This window comes from Toxotes jaculatrix, chromosome 4, assembly GCF_017976425.1.
Source record: "Toxotes jaculatrix isolate fToxJac2 chromosome 4, fToxJac2.pri, whole genome shotgun sequence".
In the NCBI taxonomy this organism is placed as follows: Eukaryota; Metazoa; Chordata; class Actinopteri; family Toxotidae; genus Toxotes; species Toxotes jaculatrix.
Window position 1 is genome coordinate 12924377 of NC_054397.1, and position 23114 is coordinate 12947490.

The window sequence follows — 23114 nt, forward strand, 5'->3', positions numbered from 1 at the left end:
AATCAGGGATGTCAAAATAAAATACAGTCCCTAGCCTTTCCGAGCAATGTCTGAACATACTGTGGATTAAACAGTGGCTTCACTTAAAAAAAAACCTTCACTCAAAAATGTGTTTTGTTTTTTGTTGTTTCATTTGGATGTTTGACCTTCGCCGTGTAGACTGATGTACGTGTAAACTTAGACAACCAGAAGGCTGTTTTCACATTCATGTGCTCCAGGGGGAAAGTTTCTCTGTGCTCACAGTAAGAAATCTCACTTAAGGCATGTCTGTACAAACATGATTTTGTAACATCGCAGCTAGTTTGGAAGCCAGTCGGGGTTCAACGTGCAGCTTACACAAGTGTTATGTAGAAACTTGAAACCTCCAATGCACAAACACTGGAGCATCCGTCAGTCAAATGTTTTGAAATGAAAAATTTTAATACATGTGAAAAGCTGAACATCATATTAAGTCAAATGGTACTGAAACAATAAAATATTAGTCAGGTTCCTTGCAGAAAATAAGCTCATTAAAAATATAAGATGTCTTATTTTTTCTATTTTTATATTATTTGTATATATTGTTCTGTTTGATATTGGAGTTATTGCAATATTTTTACTTGATTTTCATTATACTATACTTTTATTTTGTTTTCACTTCACTTATTTATTCTAGAAATTTTTTCTCTTACAACACACTATGTGCAATTTTCCTCTTTTCTTCATTTTCAACTGGGAGTTAAGTAACAGTAAGAATTTCCCTACGGGGATTAATAAAGTTATTCTGATTCTGATTAAAACAAAAGTAAATGGTCTGCAGCATGCTTGAAATGGGTAAAGCTGAATCACTTTTTTCAGTTGTTAATAACCACTTGACCACCAGGTGTCACTGCTCTCACCAATTTAGTATTTCACTGAAAAAGATAAGGTGCTGAATTTGCTCACTGCCACTAGTACTTAAAGTAGTATTGGTGGTAATAACAAGAAATTGCAATGTCAATAAACATATTTGTGGTGGAAGTAAGTGTTGAAGGACTAGCACGCTAGCCCTTTGAAATAAAATGTTGCTGTTGTAACAACTACAATAACTGTTATGATGGTGATAATAGTGATTCTGATTACTATTAGCAGTAGCAGTATGTATGTATGCAGTGTTTTATATTTACATATATGTGTAAATGCCACAAAAACAGAAAATGCCATCATACAGAAACAATGTGACTTTATAGACAAATATAGAGATTATATGTAATTAACAGGAAAAAAGGGGGGCGGGGTGGGGGCTTGGCAGGTACAGGTGACAGTTTGAGAATTAATCCCACACAGCGGTGGAGAAACAGAAAGTTGAAGGGTGCTGTTTGTTCCAACTCCCGCCATGTATTCTGTGGTGCAGTACTCCGGTGAAACCGAGGGGGGCGCTATGCACCCAGGCTTCACACAGACAGCACTGACTGAACGGACAGAGAGCTTTGTGCCGAAAACTAAACCCAACCTGTGTCAGACTAATGAATTAAAACGGCCCACTTGAGAGGTAAATACCAACGAGGAAACGCTCGGCAAACATCCTGGGGGCTTTAGCCGTAGTTGTATATTTGAAAACAGATTCATTTTGCATTTGTTAGGGTGTTCAAAATCCTCCGTGGGGGCAAGTTGGTGGTGAGAGAGGAGGGCTCAGGGCGACGGTAGCAGCAGCCCTTCTTCGCTTGTGAACTAGCGGCAGTACGGAGCGATGCGTTGAAGTTGAAAAAAGACAGAAACAAGTAAATAAGCTACATTTTTAAACTTCACAAAGTAGTTGCATTTGTCGGAAACCACAGGAACTGACCACGAGCATGGCTATTTGAAGCAGAGATGATTGGGTACTTCACTTCCTCTGTGATTGTCTATAGCTGGAGATGTGATGGGTACCTGAATAGTTTGCGGCCTAGGCTAGCAAAGTAGGCTAACTACTTAGCTTGGACAGCTAACGTGAATTAGCCGCTCGCTGCTAACACGACTTCCTTCCCGCAAAATGCTAGCCGCTAGCCAATGATGTTTGCACTGCAACTAGCTTGCTCATTTGGTAACCTGTATGACAGTAGACATACACCGGCGGCTCCCCTGCTGTTTTTAAAGTGGTTTTCCAACAACTTGGTTGTTGAAATAGCTGTAAGGTTACCGAAATATCAGTTGAGCTTGTTTCTGTAGCTATACGGTGTTTGGTGAGAAATTTACGGAAAATATGGAGCTGATGTTTAGCTGGGGCATTTTAGCAATCAAGCTAATAATATGCACAGCGCTGGTTTAATGTTGGCTTTCTGTTTGAAAAGTTTTCTGGTTCAGGATATCGTTGGATATAAACGCACGGTTTTGTCCATTTTAGCGGGCAAAATTGATGATTGGCAAATGAGAATGATGCTTAAAACGAGGTTTTGGATAAGTGCGGTAGCATGGTTGTGTTGAACTTTTGTTTTCTGACCCATAGAGGCCAGTAGAAGACCGTGTGGATCGTACATCAACAAGCATGGAGTTCCCGCAACAGCAGAAACCGGCGGGGGACGGAAAGATCGTCTATCCCCCTGGAGTAAAAGAAATTACGGACAAAATCAGCAACGATGAAGTGGTCAAACGATTGAAGGTATGTTGGTGGGATTTCTTGTTGCCAAGATATGTTTTCTATGAGACTTAACCTCATGTACCAGTGTCCAGCCCCTGGCACAACGCCAAAACCCTTCTAACTTTGTAAACTACTGGATATTAAGTAATAAGAGGCCCCTCACTAATGGCAGACTGTTTTCCTAATCCCCTGTCTTCCCTGAGTCTGTACAACACCACTCATAAACATGTTATCACTGCCAGGGTATTATGATGTTGATGAACTTGAGTGTGACATGATATAAAACAGGAGATAATATTGCATTGTTTAGAAGTGTTCATGGCTCCAACTTTTCCAGCCCTCCATCCCATCCCTTTAACTCTAAATGGGATGATCCCGTAATGTGAACACAAGAAAAGCAAACATTACACACTCAAGCTATTTTTACTACAAGAGAACAAAACTGTGACTCAGGTTTAAGGGAGACTGAAGAAAACAGCTGCACAAATAATAACTGAGGTTTTTTTTGACCTTTTTGAATATCAGCAGGGCTCAAGTAGTCAGAGGAATTTTTTTGATATATGATATATGAGTGTTCTCAGATTTTAATCTTACCTTCCTAAAGCAAAGTTAGGATATGCAAAATATACAAATTGCCACTGGTTTGTTTTTGTATGCTAGTTTTGTAGCAATTTTTGGGGCAGTTCTTGCCCAACTCTAAGGTAAGATCAGGTAATAGTCAGAAGATCAGTAGAATCGTACCTTGCTTGACTATATGATCATATCATATTATTTTATCTGCACAATTCTGTCGCCCACATCAGTAATTCCATGTAAGTTTTGGTCGTTGCAGTTTTTGTTTTACAGGCTTAATGATAATTGTCTTACGTAGTGCATAATAGTGGAGCTCAGTTCAATGAACACCCATTTGAGGATTTCCTTTGAAATGATATATTTTTATTTATTGTGATATTGATTATAAACATATCACCCAACCGTGCTTTAAATCTGCAATATCTTTTTTTTTTGTTTGGTTTTTGTGAGCTCAGCAGTGGCATATCATCACATTTAAGTTGACATGGCATATTTGTTAGCAAAGAGCTGCTTATTCACATAACCAGCAGTTACAGAGAAATGCTGATATTCACTTGAAGTCACATTTTCTGGGCTACTGGCAAATAAAGTAAACATCTTCACTTCCATTTAGCTTTGTTTTGGTCTCTACTAACTCTTGAGGGAAATATCTGGCTTTTTAAAAAGCTTTTAAGGAAGCTCCACTATGATCAGCTAGTTACTGACCGTGTCTGTCTACCATGTGGTGCTGCCCAGGTAGTATACAGAACGTTCACTGTAAAGAACTGCTTGGTATGGCTGAAAACGACCCTGTGAGAACAGTGAGAGTGAACTACAACAGTAAAGTTGTGAGGGGAGCCGTAGAATCAGGTGAAAATTCTCTATAGGTTCATCACTACAAGTGACCCCTTTCACATGGTTTTCACACTGTCATCATTATTTTTATAGGAACTTTGATGAGAAGCTCTTCAGACTCAGGGTTTAAACTTTTTGACAGCGCATTCCCTTCGACTCATAGTAGTTTTAAATTTACTGTGTGTATCTGTGTTTACAGGGCTCCTGTGACTCCAAATAGTAACATCATATTGTTTAGCACAATAATACAGAAAGGGTTTCCTAGAACAATTTTCGTAAAGTAGAATAGCGACCATGAAGTACGCAACCCTTGGCCTTAACACAATGGACTAATGTGCTGGATAGCAGGTTGTTGACTGTGTTGTTGTTCATTTAGATTTTTGCAGCCGCATGAAATCTGGTGTATGTTGTTTGAAAGTTAGAAAGGCTGATACTAATTATATGTGCTGTAACCTAGCTAATTGATTTGTGCAAGGGACTTAAGAGTCATGTTGTACCAGCAGCAGAGCAATTAGTGAGCGGAAAGCTAATTTGATAAGGTTGATGTCCCAGTTATTTTAATCTACAGTCAGCCACTAATATAAGACACTTTATAATTTGCTCTAATGGATATTACAAAAAAATAAAACCTTTATAGCGCATGTGACATGGCATGTTTTAATTTCTGAGGGAGTCTGTGTAGACGTAAGCTGCGTCTGTTAGCCAGGCACTGAAGTAGAAACAAATGACAAATAGATATATAGTAAAGCCTGTACAGGATGGATTTATATAAAAAGACAAGGTTAATATAGAATTTGTGTTGATGAAAAAATGTTTTTTGAAAAAAAAGGCGCTAAAGACAACTGTTTTGAAAATCCCAGTTTAAGGTGGTGTGAAGAGGAGGTTGTGTGGCTCAGGTCAATTTGACTGCACCTGCAAGTTTGTTGAGATTCTTCAAGATTCATGTTCTTTATTTATGTTTACAGGCTATCTACAATGTTGTTATCCTGGTTGTCTGTACTACAAATCTACTGTATTGCTCTATTTTGTACACAGGAGACTTATTGCTTGTCTGTCTTGTAAGAGGGATTAGACCTCTCTCTCTCTTCCTGAGACCATTTTTAAATAGTTTATTTGAGAAGTTTTTTCGCATCAGATTCGAGGGTCTACTGACGCAGGGTTGTTCTATGCTGTACAGATTTTTTAAGCCCCCTGAGGCAAATGATACTAGGTTTTATAATTAAAATTGATATATGTATGTATGTATTTATTGAGTATGTATGTTTTCATTACAGAATGCACTAGCAGTTGTCTTGCAAGTTACATGTGTGTTTGGAATGCAGTTGCTTTGGGAACAAAATGGCTTTCAATAATATTTGAATGGCCATTGTAGGAATCTTTTGCCTAGTCAGCGAAAGTCAAAAACTGCCAGCTGCCTGATCATTAATGTTAGTTAGCTGACGGGTAAAGGAGAGATTAACTCAGAGATTAATATTAGCGAAGCAGAGTGCTAAACTCCAGCACTAGCAGACAAGTCGGCCAACCAACAAACACTGCAACTCTTTGCTTAATGCTTAACTTTGGTCAGCTCTGTTAAGGCGATGAAAATAAATGAGGATCATGAGCTGTGGTAGTAGTGTATAGTGAGTAACTAAGTCATTTTTGCCCTAGGTACAAATAATGTAAGTGTAAAGATTGTTTCAGGCATTTACACAGAGCTGAAACTAAATGCAGAGAAACTCATTATAAAGGAGTCTAGCCTGGAGGACGGCTGAAACCTCCCGTGTTCAGACTGTTGAAAATATACACCTGCACTACAACAGGATATGTGTCTGGTGAAGTTTAAGGAGGATGTTTGAGATGTTTTATGAAGCATAAAAGAGTTAAGCTAAGGCAAAGTAATTACTTTCTCCTGCAAGGTCGTCTTGACATTGCGATAGAAAACAAAACACAAGTGAGTAATGAAGTACTTAATGAAGCAAAGTGCGGCCTGATAATAGCCACAGTATTCTTATTGGGAGTATGTCTCGAACAGTATCAACATGCTTTATGCCTTTTGTCTGTCAAGGATGACGAGTCACAGGTGTTCTCACTAAAGAATGGATAAAAACATACTGAGAGGAAGATGTTGCTCACTTTGCCTGATGCCCCGCTGAAGGCCACCTGTGCCCTCTTGCAAATGTGACAATTAAAAACACAGAAAGATGCTCTTTGTTTGTGAATTCTTTATTACAGAAGTTTACACCACGAGTGTGTTTATAGCGTTAAAAGGGTAATATCTAGCTGAGCTTACCCAGTGGCTAAGTATTTTCAGCAGCACAGACTGGTCATGTTCTCTTTGATCCATCAAAGAAAAGCACTGTGTACAGGGGAAATAAGGGAGGATGCAGAATGAGGACGCATCATCTGCTTGATGTGACTGTGTATTGTAGAGATGGCTGTTTCAAACCACATTTATTTCTCAGAGGGAGAAACTGTTCCTTTAGCTGAAGCAGTATTTCAATATTTCGAGAATTGCCCCCAACACGCCAAGAAATAGTGTCCCACATAACCCCCTGTTTGTTACTTAGTGAGCTGTAGAGATGCTGTTGTGTGGAGGAACGTTTTTGATTCAACCCTGTGGAAGGAAATGGTTTTCGCTTTTCAGTTTATCAGATGATACCCGAGCCGCTTTCATGAATTACATGGTTAAATTGTGGGTTAATTTCAGTTTAACGTTTTGCAGAAACAGCACAACTGTTGTGGAGCCTCATACTTTGCATCAGCAGCCATTTGAAAACATGTCACATGTATATGCAGACGGAGCTAGAATTTTGTCCAAATAAACTATAATAAATTTAGGGCATAGAGGCGCACATATACTCTGCAGCTCAACAGGCCCACACACTCGTCTCTGTAGGCTGGTTTGTGACTGTTTCTGGTAAGACCAGTGGAGAGGTTGGAGTGTGTGTGTGTGTGTGTGTGTGTGTGTGTAGGAGTAAGTGTGGCGCTCTGCAGTTTGCTGGAGCTGTTGGCCCATCCCCCACCCCTGCTGGCTGCCTGGCTGTTCAGCCAGCTCCACTGCTCTGCTTCATCTCTCTCTCTCTCTCACACACACACACACAGACACATACTTTCTTTTAGAGGAAGTGGTAGGTTAAAACATGTTGTCCTAGTTCGTATCCATAAAAACGAAGGTAATAACAACGAAAGGTGTTAAGACTGGTGTGCATACAACCTCTTGAGGTATAGATGTTCATGGTTAACCTGTAAAACTGAATTGAAATATTGATAATAATTCCTGTCATTTTAGCCCTATTTGTTTGCTATGAGGTAATCCAAATGAGCAAAGGCAGATTGAAAGTCAACTCTCATAAGCACCGGAAAACTTTCATTTTTGATTTGAATAAATTCATTTTGGATCTGAGATAATATAATAAAGCCCTTTTTTATTTTGGTGATTTAACTCTAAAGGTCACAGCACTCAGTGATATGGCAGGGCCAAAGTGTTCCTTAGGGGTTAGGGTTGCAGCAAACATTATTATTTTCATTATTGATTACCATATATCTATCCTACCATATATTATATGGTATTTAATATATACCATATAATACATGTCAATTATATTGTATATTGTCAATAGTAATTGTTTGTTATATGAAACATCATGAAGCTATCCAGAACACAAAAATATTTAATTTCCATTAATTTAGGAAAAGAAAAGTAGCAATTTCCCACATTTAAGGACCTGGAACCTTAAGATTCAGTTAACGAATGAATCCATTCCATTGTTTCTGCTCTAGTTAGCATATCTGAAGCTGTGCAGGGCCTTAGTCTCATTAGCTCATAGTTTTGGTTGCCTGGCTGCAAACAAACTCTATAGTTGAGTCCCATGGCTCTCATCGTCATCCAGTGTCCTCGACAAACTTCCCTGTTCTTCCTTCCTGAGCTGCCAAACATTTCACTTTACTAATTTTAATTTTGGCCATTCAGGATGCTTCCCACCTCACCCTCCCTTGTTGTTGCTCTGTTGTTTCACAGATGGTGGTGAAGACCTACATGGACATGGATCAAGACTCTGAAGAGGAAAAGCAGCAGTATCTCAGCCTGGCGCTCCACCTGGCCTCAGAGTTCTTCCTCAGGAACCCCAATAAAGACGTACGGCTTCTGGTGGCCTGCTGTCTGGCTGATATCTTCAGGATCTATGCTCCCGAGGCCCCTTACACCTCCCACGACAAACTCAAGGTTAGGAACAGACCCTGGGCAACTGTTTGAAATCCTCCATCAACTGACTCACCACTAACCCCAAGGATGTAGTATTCAAAAGCAGCCCAAGCATGGCAGCTTTTGAAAACACTTGAAATGAAAGCTGTGTGCAGATTTCATTAGCTGTAATTACTTAAGTGGAGCATGAGCAAAATAAAATTCTTTGCCATTGTTGGGCTAATGCAGTCCTCAGAATTGTAGAATTTTATATCATTTTCAGATTAGTTGAGAGGCATTGGTGAGTTGGCAGCAGGATTAGCGTGTCTAGGTGCAATCCAGTGTTTCCTAGAAAAACTACACTTGCTGCTTCCTCTGAGCCATTCTGCTTGCCAGAAATCTTCTTTTCTTTTTTGAGCTATCATCAATATTCACATAAAAAAATCACTTTATCACCTTCCTGTCTTTTTTCCAGGACATCTTCCTGTTCATCACCAGACAGCTAAAGGGGCTAGAAGACACCAAGAGCCCTCAGTTCAACAGATACTTCTACCTGCTGGAGGTAAGCAGCTTGTTTGGAGGAATTCATGAGGGGCAAAGAAGGGACAGCTACTAATGTTTAGTGCTGAAACAATTAGCAAATTAATTAGTTGAATAATCTGCAACTGTTTTGACAACCCATTAATTGATCGTCATTTTTCAAGCAAAAAATAATTTGGTGCTACAAATTCTCAGGTTCCAGCTTCTCAAAGGGGAGGATTTGCTGCTTCTCTTTGCTACATGTCAAAGCACTATGTATACCTTTGGGTTTTAGATTTTGGTCACACAAAACAAGACATTTCAAGACTTCACCCTGTCACTGGCACTATTTCACAAGTTTTTGACATTTCTCAGACCAAACAATTAATCAGTTAATCAAAGAAAAAAAATGCATTCATTCATATTCGTTGCTAATGAAAATGGTCTTTAGTTGCTGTCCTACTTGGTTTTTTATGAACTGTAGTTTTGAAAAAAAATTCACTGTTGTATTATTGACTGCTACTGAAGGAATAACATTTTTGTGGATTTTTGTGTGTCTCCATAGAACCTAGCATGGGTAAAGTCATACAACATATGCTTTGAACTGGAGGACTGCAACGAGATCTTCATCCAGCTTTTCAAAACACTTTTCTCTGTCATCAAGTAAGGCCCTTGTTATCTGCTGCTGTATCCTTTTGTGTATTTTTTTCTCATCATTTTTTCATCATTTTTCCCTCTACATTCTGAAATAGAACATGCAAGAAAATGTCCCTGTTTCAGTTTCTTTGTCCCTCTTTCTCCACAGTAACAGCCATAACCAGAAGGTTCAGATGCATATGATGGACCTGATGAGTTCTATCATCATGGAGGGAGATGGAGTCACACAGGAGCTGCTGGATACCATCCTCATTAACCTCATCCCTGCACACAAGGTAAGACGCACATATATCCTCACACACACATATAATATTTGTTTTTTAAATTGTGTATTTTTTATAATAATCTTAATGCTCATGACGTTGTTCTGCACAAAAGTTCAGTTTATTATTTCAGCAACTACTTTGAGACTTGGGCAGAAAATCAACAACTTGTTCTTTACATTTTTCTCTTTGCTTTCTGTTAATGGAAACCTACTCTGAGCTGAGGACCCTTATGACTCCAAGCTTCAGTCTTTGAAGCAAGAAGCACAGCTTTCTGTTTCTTGATGAAAATCTGTTTAGAAAAATGAGAATGAACCTGAACCATATTTTTCAGCCACTGTCATCTAACGTCATACTTGACACTGGCCAAAAACTTGTGTGTTCAAGTGAAATATGCATAGTTGAACGACTAATCAGCATTTAACTTTCCCTGGAACAGAATTTGAACAAGCAAGCATATGATCTTGCCAAGACTCTGCTTAAGAGGACCGTCCAAACCATAGAGACATGCATCGCAAACGTGAGTAGCATCCCGCACAGTTATGTTTATTTCCCTTCCATATTTCAGTCACTTATTCTGTTTCACTCTGTGTTTTTGTTTCTTAGGCTCTGTCAACAGAAATTGCTTTCTGTATCTCACACTTTTTTTCTTTCTCAGTTCTTCAATCAGGTTTTAGTGATGGGCAAGTCATCAGTCAGCGACCTATCAGAACACGTCTTTGACCTCATCCAGGAACTGTTTGCCATCGATCCTATGCTGCTTACCTCTGTCATGCCACAGCTGGAGTTCAAACTTAAGGTAAACACAGCACACAGATACACATTCACACACACACAGTTAACCCCGAAAATGATAACAACTCAGTTCCCAATAACTGCAACTCAAAAACACTATAGAGCTGAGTCAATTAGCAACTGATTAGGTGATCGATTAATCATTTCAGCCAATATATATAATAACAATAACAGATGCTCACTGATTCCAGTTTATCAGTTTGAAGAGGACCTAAAACAATTTCACCTAGTTACAATAGAATTTTATGTGTGTTGTGTTGTGCAGAGCAACGATGGCGAGGAGCGTCTAGCTGTTGTACGGTTGCTAGCTAAGTTGTTTGGGGCCAAAGACTCAGAGCTGGCCTCACAGAACAGACCACTGTGGCAGTGCTTCTTAGGACGGTGAGTTACACGCGTTCACACTCATTCACACACACAATGATGCTTTAAACTGATCCAGTTCACTCAAGAGAAACAAATTACAAGTGGGAAGAGATGTTATTACTGATATATTCTTTTTTTTTTTTTTTTTGAATGATTGAATACGCAGTAGAAATTTCTAATGATATATAGAATAAAAGAAAAAAAAATTCTGTAAAGAAGATCACTTTCATGGAGCCAGGGTAGCTCCATGAGTTTGCAGGAATTGCCCCCTGTGGAATCTTGATATCTTGATATTATTAATTCATGAGACATATTTTTCTTAACTTAACGTAATTCATCATATGTATAACTTCTATTTTTCTTCAGGTTCAATGACATCCACGTTCCAGTGAGGCTAGAGTGTGTAAAGTTTGCCAGTCACTGCCTCATGAACCACCCAGACCTGGCCAGAGACCTGACAGGTGTGCTATTGTTTGTGTTTGTTTTTCTGACTTCGCTCTTCCTCTTTCCTCTAATGCAGTCCTTTCTTTCTCATTATTCTCTGAACAGTGTTGTGGTTACATGTGTTTCTCTTCTTTATCCAATCAGAGTATTTGAAGGTGCGTTCCCATGACCCAGAGGAAGCCATCCGTCATGATGTCATTGTCACCATCATCAATGCCGGGAAGAAAGATCTCAACTTGGTCAATGACCAGCTGTTGGGCTTCGTACGAGAAAGGACTTTGGACAAGAGGGTGAGGAAATATGCACTGACATATCATTAGTGGCGCAGATATTATAATTGGCATGTAGAAAATTAATCAAAAGGAGTTATGGGTAATAGTAAAGCAGCTAACAAATATTATGTTATATATTATCAGCGGTCATGGATCTTGGAGACATGCAAAGCAACATCTCTGAGTCCTAAATCATACCTCACCAACACTATCATGTACATTGACATAAAACTTTAATATTCTTTTGCCTGAGAGCACAAACAGTGCATGAATTTAATAATAGTAAATAAGTATTTTTCTGCATCTTAAATTACTATTGTCTTGCCTGTTTTTGTTCTTCCCCTGTTCTTCCTCCTCCCTGTAGTGGCGTGTGCGTAAGGAGGCCATGATGGGCCTGGCTCAGCTGTATAAGAAATACTGCCTTCACCATGAGGCTGGAAAGGAGTCTGCCCTGAAGATCAGCTGGATCAAAGACAAGCTGCTGCACATATACTATCAAAACAGCATCGATGACAAGTGAGAACATTCATACTGTACTTACCGGCTTAACTGAATGTCTGTGTGTGCGCGCGTCTGTGTGTTTATTTACTTATTTTCTAATGCTGTAAAGAACAACACAGTTGTTGAATTTTCCATCCCGTCAACATGCAGTTTCTGGCTGTTGCCATCAGAAACATTAACTTTTAGAGAAACAGCCAACAGAACAAGGGTTTTGGATCTGATGTGTAATGAATTTTCTTTTTTTATGAGCAGCCAGTAGGAAAGATACAAAGGGCTGCTCTAGAGCAGTTAAGATTTGAGATATAAGCACAAATCTTTTATCAGTCTTAATAAATTGCAAATTTATTTGTGCAGTGAAATTAGTATGGATTCCTCACTTGTCTCATTCTCTCTGTTTTCTCGTAATTCACGGTGAACTCCCCCCTCCTTTCTCTACAGGTTGTTAGTAGAGAAGATCTTTGCCCAGTACATGGTCCCTCACAGTCTTGATACAGAGGAGAAGATGAAGTGTCTGTACTATCTGTACGCCTGCCTGGACACAAATGCAGTCAAGTCAGTAAACCTGCTTTATCTACGCCTCTCAGCAAAAACACACACATGCACATTTTAGATTGTACGCATGAATTCTTGCCTTTTTGTTTGAATGTATGTTTGCTGTAAACACATTTTTAATAAGCTCAATGGCAGCAAACTCAACCCAGTTTCCATATACAGTAGGAAACAAACATCACACTAATGGGTCAACAAGTACATATGACAAGGACAGCATATTGATCACCCCCTGTGTTTTTGTCACTGCTCCTCTCACTTGTTCCTCCTTTCTTTTTGTGCAATTGATTTTTGCTTTCAGGGCTTTGAATGAGATGTGGAAGTGTCAGAACATGCTCAGAGGCCTCGTCAAAGAGCTGCTGGACCTCCACAAGCTGCCAGTGGTGCGCTGAGACACACAGTTACACACAGAACTGATAATTTCCTCCATATCCTTTGATGCAAATGTTTCACATGTCTGTGACTTGTTTCTCTCTCTTTCCCTTGGTAGTCTGAGGCCAATAACACAGCCATGTTTGGGAAGCTGATGAGTATTGCCAGTAAGTTGGAAACACACCCACAAGAACAACTTTTCAACTCTGTCATTTCTTTAAAATGGTAAAGGTTATTTCCTCCCAATAATGCGAGTGGCATCCTAATCACTTAATCCTAACTCTGCTTGGTGTTTCTAGAGAATCTACCAGATGCAGGAAAGGCCCAGGACTTCATGAAGAAGTTCAACCAGGTTCTTGGTGAGGACGAGAAACTCCGAGTCCAGCTGGAGATGCTCATCAGTCCGACCTGCTCCTGCAAACAGGCTGAGATCTGTGTGGTGAGAGAACACTGAACGCTCATCCATCTAGCATATACTCTCACTCGAGACAGAAGGCCAGTCTTCTGTCTCTTTTTATCACATACACCCAAGTGTTAACATTTCAAACACATCATCCATAAAAACATGATCAGACTCAATGCTGTGAGTTTGTTATACAAGTTCTACACGTTGTTGCATCTTGTTAAATCCCAGGGGACTATGGTTGTTCAGAGAAAGAAGATAGTTGTGTTACATGCTGGAAGTAGTTTATTTTATGTGTTTTCAAGGTGCAGTCATAGAAAGAATTACACAAGTTTGTGTGGTAGTAGCAGGAATGACATCATGCTATAATAGGGAAAGTAACCATGTCTTGTTGAGTCTCAGAATGTTAATCAGCTATCACATTATTATTATTATTATTATTATTAAAAGAGACCTGGTCAGATCATCTCTCATGGTGAAGTGTCTTATCTTGGAGTTAGTGGAATATGAAATTGTATTATGACCAGAAGGGAAGGTTGTCCCAGAGCCTTGGTGTAAATGCATATGCAGACATATCATGAGTACCGTACATATCATGTTGGTATTAACAGCATTGCTGTTTGTGCTGTGTGCAGAGGGAGATCACTCGGAAGTTGACGTTCCCCAAACAGCCCACCAACCCCTTCCTGGAGATGGTCAAGTTCCTGCTGGAGCGCATCGCTCCTGTCCACATTGACTCTGAGGCCATCAGGTCAGAAAAAGTGTCAATACTTTCAGCTCACCAAGTTTTGTCGTTGGGTTTTGCTCTCTTAAATTTCACAACAAACCAAAAATATTTGCACATTAAATTCTAATCCTAGTCAAATGGATTACTGGAAATGTTGATTAAAATTGAAAGGCTTAAAATTGCATTGTAAATCCTGCTCCATTAGAAGTAAGTCTATTTTTTGTACAATACACTGAAACAGAGACAAACCAACAGTGTGTGTGTTCCCCTATCTTAGTGACAGAGAGCTTCATGTACTCTTTGTGTGTTTGTGTCATTGTGTAATACCATTAACAGGCATTTCTCATTCACTGAGACACCTAGTGGGGGTGAGGTGTAACTGCAGGCCTCGGTCAGGGCACATATTTAACCCTTTCTGCTTTATGGAAAAACACCATGAGAGAGGAAATACTAGTACAGAATGACTTCCAGTACTCAAGTTACGCAGTGTAACAGTTTGTTTTTGTGTAACAGTTTGCTGAAAACACACATAGGTTTAGATGAGTTTAAAATAACAATGGTAATGATTTACAATGTTTTGTTTTAGTGCTCTGGTGAAACTGCTTAACAAGTCCATTGAGGGCACAGCCGATGACGATGAGGAGGGTGTTACCCCTGATACAGCCATCCGCTCGGGCCTGGAGCTACTCAAGGTACATGACATGGATTAAGCATGGAGATTTCAAGTCTGCAAAAGTTCATTTTTGTATCGCCACCGTCTGTGTGATCTGTCTTTTAAGGCTGGATTATATTTCTGGATAAGTAATCTGATTAATGAATTGAAGAAAGTAAATTAAATCTACCCTTTTTCATCACTTCTAGGTCCTATCATTCACCCACCCCACAGCCTTCCACTCAGCAGAGACCTATGAGTCTCTGCTCCAGTGTTTGAAGATGGAGGATGACAAAGTGGCTGAAGCCGCCATCCAGATTTTCAGAAACACTGGGCAAAAGATCGAGACTGAGTTACAACAGATACGATCGTAAGAAATCTATGAAAAGAAAAATGGGAATGAAGCGAGTATGTGCAAATCATAAATTCTGACTATTGTGCCTGTGTTGAACATCCTTCTAAGGTAGTAGTAGTCTGTATGTAGTATATTCTCTGTCTAATCAGAGTCGGCTTTAAGTCTTCCTAATATCTGCTGTGTCCATCAGGACCCTGATTCCCATCCTGCATCAGAAAGCTAAGCGGGGCACACCTCACCAGGCCAAGCAGGCCGTGCACTGTATCCATGCCATCTTTAACAACAAGGAAGTGCAGCTGGCACAGATTTTTGAGGTAGGGGATCCTTTCCTAACTTACTGAACCTGCAAGGATCTACCTTGTGTTACAGATGGAAGAATTTGAATGTTTTTTATTTACGTCAACCAGCATTGTTCATTACGTTCTTGTCGCCTGTTTTTCCACTGTGTATATCATCATTTGCTGAAGTAACATTGTTTTGCTGTGTTTTGCTTCACCTCCAGCCTCTGTCACGTAGTCTGAACGCAGATGTCCCAGAACAGCTCATCACTCCCCTCGTGTCATTGGGCCACATTTCCATGCTGGCCCCAGATCAGTTTGCTTCACCAATGAAGTCCATTGTGGCTAACTTCATCGTGAAGGACTTACTCATGAATGACAGAGTATGTGTAGATCAAGCTTCGGGCTCCTAGTTTTGTATTTTCTTCGCAATGTCATGGAGACAATTTATAAATTACCCAGTCATGAATAAACAGTGGTTGTTAAAATTAAGTTGAACGTGTATATGCAAAGAAAAAGTGAAAATGTGTGTCATATTCTTTTGTGTCTCCAGTCTGTGGGAAACAAGAACGGGAAGCTGTGGACCACTGATGAGGAAGTCTCTCCTGAGGTTCTAGCCAAGGTAAGAGGCAAACGTATCTGGGATTAATTTCACATTATTTCAGTCTCCTTATTCATTTTTACTTCATGAATTCACCTCCAAGATCTAGTGTTGATGACAAATATTCCAATTTTGTTCGGTGGTGGTGTTCTAAAAGACGTTGAAAGGTTGATTGTAAAGATGTAGAGGCGCCACTTTCTCTGATTATTCATGCCCTTCCTGTTCCCACAGGTGCAGGCCATCAAGCTGCTGGTCCGCTGGTTACTAGGAATGAAAAACAACCAATCCAAGTCAGCAAACTCCACCCTGCGTCTGCTGTCTGCCATGCTGGTCAGCGAGGGTGACCTCACAGAGCAGAAGAAGATCAGGTAGCTCAGGGGTTGAAGGTCACTGTTCCCGGATCACAGTAGAGCTGTTAGATCTAATGGGGGGCATGTGTGTAAAGTAGCTAACTTTAGGTGGAGGCCTAAATGTGTTATCTGCCTATGATTACTAACAACAGTTTTCATTCATTCTGAAACAAGGCGCTTTAAGAGTTACACAAAAGCTATCAGCTCTTTAGGAAAAAAAAACCTGGTGTATATAAAGTTTACACTTATGGAACAGATTTGAGTTATAAACTATTTAATTTTTTTACTTTTTCCCCTTTGATTTTTTCCTTCTTCCTTGCAGTAAATCGGACATGTCCCGTCTGAGGCTGGCCGCAGGTGGAGCCATTATGAAGTTGGCCCAGGAGCCCTGTTACCATGACATCATCACACCTGAACAGTTTCAGCTCTGCGGCCTTGTTATCAATGTCAGTTTCACCTTTACATCCTTTTCTTTCTATTTTTAATGGGAAGAAAACATTCCCAATAATCTTTACTCCCTTGAATGAACTGCTGGATTCTTTTCCTCTTATGTACAGGATGAGTGCTACCAGGTTCGTCAGATCTTTGCTCAGAAGTTGCACCTGGCTCTTGTCAAACTGCTGCTGCCCCTGGAGTACCTGGCCGTCTTCGCCCTGTGTGCCAAGGACCCGGTCAAGGAGCGCCGTGCCCACGCCCGACAGTGCCTCCTCAAAAACATCTCCGTCCGCAGAGAGTACATCAAACAGAACCCGCTCGCTCAGGGTCAGTGCTCAACCTCTGGATGTTTTTGTACCGAAACTTCATGTGCTCCGTGATTACACATGGCTGCTGCTGTCATTTTAGGAAGCATATCTCTTACGTCTTTAACCACCACAGCCTCAGACACAGCCAGTAACATCTCTTAACAGCAGTATAGAATATGAAAGATCACATAAATCTAAGTATCTATCCATATATAGTGCAAATAATTAATCAGTATTACATTTCCATATTCCACTCACTTTAATTCAGATGCACAGGGATGAAGGGGGAAATATATGCGGTATGGTTTGCTCTGATTGATTAAGTGCGTAATTAGCTGATTCCACTGCACTCTGTCACATTTTGCTTTTAGCGAAGGACAAACTTAGAAACTTCCACCTTGGACAAGTGTAAAAACTTTTTTCCACTCAGCACAATGGAAACATACTACTGGACATTAAAATGAATTATTCTCTGTCTCTCCCCTCAGAAAAACTTGTCTCACTCCTTCCTGAGTATGTCGTTCCCTATATGATCCACCTTCTGGCCCACGACCCAGACTTCACAAAACCACACGAATACGAACAGCTCAAAGACATCAAAGAGTGAGTGCTGACATACTGTGTTTTGTCCTAAACTGTCCCTGACTCCCAAGATACAGCTGAGAACTTGTATTTTAAAAAATGATTCAACATTTTCTAGACAGTAAACACTGAACCTGGACAAATAGTCAAGCGGTTATGATACAGCTGTGATGTACAGCATGCTAATCCTGTGTGTGCTTGTGTTATGTAGGTGCCTGTGGTTCATGCTGGAAGTGCTGATGACCAAGAATGAGAACAACAGTCATGCCTTTCTTAGGAAGATGGTTGAGAACATCAAACAGACCAAGGATGCACAGTGTCCTGATGATGCAAAGGCCAATGAGGTATACACACACACATATTTATGCATGAATATATGCAACCAAAAAATGGTACAACCTAACAAACCAAAAGCAGTGAAGGAACCAACATAAAAATGGCTATGTAAGTGTATTGATCACACATTTGAGTTTGGGTTTTAGTTGCAAATTGACAGAATATATGATCAGGTCATAGTGATTTTTCAGATGTTTGATTTTTAAATCAGAAGGCTGTGCAAAATGTGAAGACTTTTATGTTAATGAAATGACAAACAACAACTTTTCCATCCGGCTATCCTCACAGTGTTTCTTGTGCTGTTGTGGTTACAGAAGCTGTATATTGTCTGTGATGTTGCTCTCTTCGTGATCGCCAACAAGAGCACTGCATGTCACCTGGATTCTCCGAAAGATCCCGTCTTACCTTCCAAGTTCTTCCTCATACAGGACAAGGCAATACACACTTGCATGCACATATGTGTGGAGAATGTGTTCAGTCTTGTGGGAAAACAAGCAAAACAAACCCCTTTCAAACCTCTCAAACATAAATACAACCTTTGCTTCTCCTGGAGAGAGTGGCCCCATAACACCGAACATTTTAAATGCCCAAATCATGACCTTTGTGGCTCATATTTGTGCTTTGGCCATTTATGCTAACCAAATTTTTTGTTGTAATTTGATTCAACAGGACTTCAAAAACGATAAAGAATATCTGTCGGCAGATATGAGACAAATGCTGCTCACTGGGAAGGTAAATACAAAACACTCTCTGCCTTTATAATCACTGTAATCAGGACCATAGAGTTGAAGTAGAATTGAGAAATTGTAAATGGGAAGTTCATTATGATGTGGAGCTAAAAATGGAAGAACATGTTTATTGTTTTATTTTGAGTTTTCAAACTGCCACCAGAAAATATTTAGATCCTCTGTATACAAGCATAATACTTATGTCAAAGTTAGAGCAACATGTAGAACATCAGTATAGGCTTGAGTGATATATTGAAGTCTGTCCACTACACCCCACCACCCCTTCCCTTACTTTATGCAGCCTAAACCAGCTCCAGTGTTGGGAGCTGTGAATAAGCCCCTGACAGTACCAGGGAGGCGGATCTTCACCAAGACCACCACAGCCTCAGACACAGCCAGCAACACCAGCACCAACTCTTCTCCACTGAGCTCCTCAACCATCAACAAGAACAGGTAATCACACACTCACTCACATATTCACACAATTATAAAATAATGTGTATTTCAACTGAATTATTTAAAAACAAATGTGTTGTGTAGTAACAGCAACGCTGCCACCGAGTCATCAGAGAGCCGAGCGCAGGAAAACAATGAGAACCCAGTGATCAAGAATGATGAGGGGAAGAAGGTGAGTTCAGAAAAGACAACCAGACGTCAGCCGGAGTGACACATACTCCAAGTTGAAGCAGCATTTTCCTAAATAAGCTTTTTGTCACTGTCTTTCAGGAGGAGCCAAGTCAAAATGCCACCCCTGATGCCGGGACAGAAGCGTCGCCTGTCAAGCGACGTGGCCGTCCTCCTAAAACAGCTGCTGCTGCTGTAGCGACTGAAAAAGAGGGAGGGGCGCCACCAGCAGGTGGTGGAGCTGGCAGAGGCAGGAAGAGAGCAGCTGACCCCAACTCCAACCCGTCTGCAGAGACGGTCAACGTCAAGATGTCAAAACAGCAGAATGATGAAGGGACGAAGAGACAGATTGACTTACAGAGGTAAGAGTGGAGCTGAGGAAAGAGAAAAGGTATGACTCAAAGTAGCTTCAGATGGATTTTACCATGGTAGCTTAGCTCATCATAACATCATCTCATTGGCAGATAAATAATAAACTAGATGAAATTGACGGGCCAAAAGGAAAGGCTTACACAGTGGTTCTTTTAACTTTGTAGTCCCAGCTTGTGTCTCTTTAACTCACAGGTAATGAACATACCCTAATCCTGTGGTTACACGGGGCCGCGCCCCCCACCCTTCAGATGTCAACTGTTTCTCTCAGCAGGTGGCCATATGTGAGCAGAGAGAAGGAAAAAGTGAGAAAGAAGGAGTCTGGAGAGGAGACAGGGAGAGCTGTAGGGACAGTCGCCCTCCTCCTGGGCAGCGAGGGTGACACTGAGATAGAGCTGGAGTCCAGCCCAGAGGATGTTATCTGTGGCAGGAAGGACAGAGAGACAGACCCTCTCTACGCAGCCAGGTCCAAAACACATAGCCAGGGAGATACCAAGTCCACAAGGAGGGGAGTTTCCTCTGGCAGGCAGGGAGAGCTCAACTGTGAAGAGAAGGCAGGCAGACTGGCAGTGAGTTGTTTTAGTCCAGGATGTCTCTAAACATAGCTCACTACAGAGACATACAGAGCTGGCTGAGTCTTTCATCTTGCATGTGTCAATCAGCCAACCCACAGACCTGCAAAGAGTTTGTATCTCCTAAAATGAGGATATCCATACCTCTCTCTTTTGTGTTAAGCTCAGAGCTGGTGATGGGAGGTGATTAGCTTAGCCACAATTTGTGTTTTTTAGTGGGAGTTGCGTGCTGTAACTGTTCCCTTATTAACTACAATTTTTCCGTCCCCACACAACTACTGTGCAATGTCTTTGGCTATAGTTTGAATTGGCAGATGCATTTGTAGAGCACAGGTCATGGCTGATGACGCTGTAACAGCAAGATACTGTTTGTGTTAGGATTAAACAAACACGATACTGCCATAAGAGTGGCATTGATCTTGTCATCCAAGTTTCAGAAAGAAGGGGAGCAAGTATTTCCTTTAATGTCGGACTGTTCCTTTGAATTGTGTTCATCGGGGCGTTCGACCGATTACACACATCAGATTGACTCGAAAGGGAGCCTAGTAAAGTAAATATAGCAGTATGGACTAAATGGCCCTCATCGGGGTTATTTTCTTGCAGGGCTGTAGTGCTTGAGTTCACAGATATTTACATCATTGTTAGGTTGTCTGTCTGTGACGGAATGGTCTTCAAAATCACTGTGACAGGTCACATGTGACTGAGGCTAAGTTTGAACTTTGTTGTCTTTCAGGTAAAGAGAAAACCAGTGAAGGTGAAATCAAGACTGTAGAGAATGGGCCAGACTCTTCCTCAAAACCTTCCCAACCCTATGTACATGCTCCTCTGACTCTTAAAGCTTTCCTGGACACATAATGGACCTTTGGTAAAACACATACATGTACACACACTCATTCACACACACACACCCACACCCACTCACCACTGACATCCTAGAAGGTTTTAAACACCTTGTAGTCACGATTTGAAGCTCATTGTATGTAGGTCTTACTCAAAAACATGTTATTTTTTCCTTTGTGTTTGTTGCTCTTTGCTTCTTTTGTGGAGCCGTTTTTAAGAAGAAAAAAAAACAGGATGGACGTTTTACAAACATTTTAATCTGATTATGATTGTTGCTTATTAAATTCCCTGGGAAAAATCCTACTGTATGTCTCCTGACCTCTTCCTCCTTGTGTCTCTTGTTGCACAATATTTTTATTTTGAGCTCACCCGTTTTACTTAACACAGTTGTATTTTGTAAATACCCATGTGCAACTTTCCAATTAAACTTTTTGAATATCCAAGACAGTTAAAAATTACAGCAAATGGCTTAAATATGGGAACATCAATGCATTTCACAGATGTACCGGCACCAAAATTTTATAAACTTTGGTATGTTTAGGTTTCTAACTTTGGTATGTTTAGGTGCTTTAGCTCGGTTATAGCGTTAAAAGGCCAGGTAGAAACTCTCGGTGGCTTCTTAACTGCTACCTGTAATGCTTTTCAAGGCCTTTTGGTTCATTTCCAGTGTGTTCATGGACAAATTTAATCTGTCAAACATTTCTGGATACTGTGTTCCAAGCTCTGCTTGCCTCCTCATCCCCTAGACTGGTCAGGGGCTCTGAAATTGAGCTGGGTTTGAATAACCTTTTTGTTTTTTTACTGCTGAAGTATGTAACAGTACTTTGGAATGCATAAATGATATATTACTATACAAGTGTGTGTTCAGGTTTTTGTTCATCTTTTACAATTAAATATTTTTTGTACTTTTGTCAGTTTTCTGTTGGGTTAAAGCCTGGTTTTAAGCATTGAATGAGTGGAAACCTTGTGGGTTGTGTTGATGACAACTTATTTTTGATGTAGTTAAAGTATGCCTATTCTCATGATCATATTTAATTTTTTTTCCAGAAAATAAATGCTTTTAGATGTTAATGAGTAGTGCATTTGTCTTGATCAGTTTTTTGAAGTGCAGCGCCTTTGCGAGCAAGAGACAAGACACAAGCAAACTTGATTTTCCACTTTTTTTTTAATCAAAGAAACATGACACTGTCACAATAAATAACCATGCTTTTTATACTGCTGATGCTTGCTTCCAAGGAAACGAGGAAAATAAGTCTCAATCCAAATGGAGAAACTGAGATGCAACAGCCCCCTTTTTTTATGCTTTGTCATCGTGCAATATTGTACATAGTGAGAACACCAGGAAGACGGAGAGGAGGGGGGGGCCTCTTTCCTTTTTTTTTGTCCTTTCTTTTTCTTACAAAATATAGATCCAGCCAACAATGGTGCACTCTAGTGATAACGAGATGGCCCATTATCAAGGACCTGACTATTTACAAGTAAAGGAGATGGTGTGTGCATTCTACCCCCCTGACTATGAACTTTCTTTTTTTTTTTGGCTCTGGCTGAAAACTTGTTCAATGTCAGTGGAGAAGGTTGCACAACTACTCCATTTAGTACTGTAATTTGCCACTGTGTTGGTAGAAACCCAGCTGGAGGGCAAGTAAAAGGAAGATAGTTTCCTTTAAGAAAAAAAAAAAAGGCCATGGGTAAGGGTGCACATACACCCCCCTTTTCTAAATATGGAGCATTTCCTTACAGTTCATGTACTTCAATGTGTGAAAATACTGTGCAGGCCTACAATCTGCTTCATAGGATAACAGAGGAGTTCCAGCCTCTTGTACGACTCAAAAGACACCATTCAAAGACAACCTCAATGAGCATTTTATTTGGCTGTGTAGTAAAGCATGTCTGGGAATATAGGACGTCGCCTATATAACCTGTGTATATGGCCAAAGTTTTGATTGAGTACTGCTGCACTACTGCAATGATTAGTGACAAAGCTCTCCCTCTGGACTGACAGGGTGAGCAAATCCTTAATCTGTGCCTATGGTTGAAAAAAAAGAAAACAAAACCACTGCATTGCAAACTCAAAT

The 23114-nt window shown here is 40.3% G+C and overlaps 1 protein-coding gene across 4 annotated transcripts; it reads left to right on the forward strand.

Annotated features, from left to right (window-relative positions):
- The first annotated feature begins 1392 nt into the window (after positions 1-1392).
- Positions 1393-21892, forward strand: pds5a (PDS5 cohesin associated factor A). 4 transcript variants are annotated; one of them, XM_041035593.1, is made up of 34 exons: positions 1424-1510; positions 1602-1739; positions 2444-2596; positions 7983-8186; positions 8620-8706; positions 9229-9326; positions 9469-9595; positions 10023-10103; positions 10242-10382; positions 10644-10759; positions 11108-11202; positions 11330-11475; positions 11822-11973; positions 12397-12510; positions 12809-12890; positions 12998-13046; positions 13179-13318; positions 13918-14033; positions 14596-14701; positions 14871-15031; positions 15207-15330; positions 15519-15677; positions 15848-15916; positions 16127-16263; positions 16568-16691; positions 16803-17007; positions 17477-17591; positions 17782-17914; positions 18221-18340; positions 18576-18638; positions 18936-19087; positions 19175-19262; positions 19361-19620; positions 20933-21892. In XM_041035593.1, the coding sequence occupies exons 3-34, from the start codon at positions 2483-2485 to the stop codon at positions 20934-20936; spliced, it is 3882 nt and encodes a 1293-aa protein (XP_040891527.1). In that variant the 5' UTR covers positions 1424-1510; positions 1602-1739; positions 2444-2482; the 3' UTR covers positions 20937-21892. The 4 variants fall into 4 exon arrangements, with proteins under 4 accessions (XP_040891529.1, XP_040891527.1, XP_040891531.1 ...); XM_041035597.1 differs by lacking the exon at positions 20933-21892 and adding an exon at positions 19899-20453; XM_041035595.1 differs by lacking the exon at positions 1602-1739 and having other exon boundaries at positions 1393-1510.
- Positions 21893-23114: the final 1222 nt, after the last annotated feature.

Coding starts and splice junctions, on each gene's coding strand:
- pds5a (XM_041035597.1), top strand. CDS start 2,483: ATGGAGTTCCCGCAACAGCAGAAACCGGCGGGGGACGGAAAGATCGTC. Junction 11,203..11,329: donor CCTGGCCAGAGACCTGACAG/GTGTGCTATTGT, acceptor TTATCCAATCAG/AGTATTTGAAGGTGCGTTCC. Junction 11,974..12,396: donor CAAAACAGCATCGATGACAA/GTGAGAACATTC, acceptor CTTTCTCTACAG/GTTGTTAGTAGAGAAGATCT.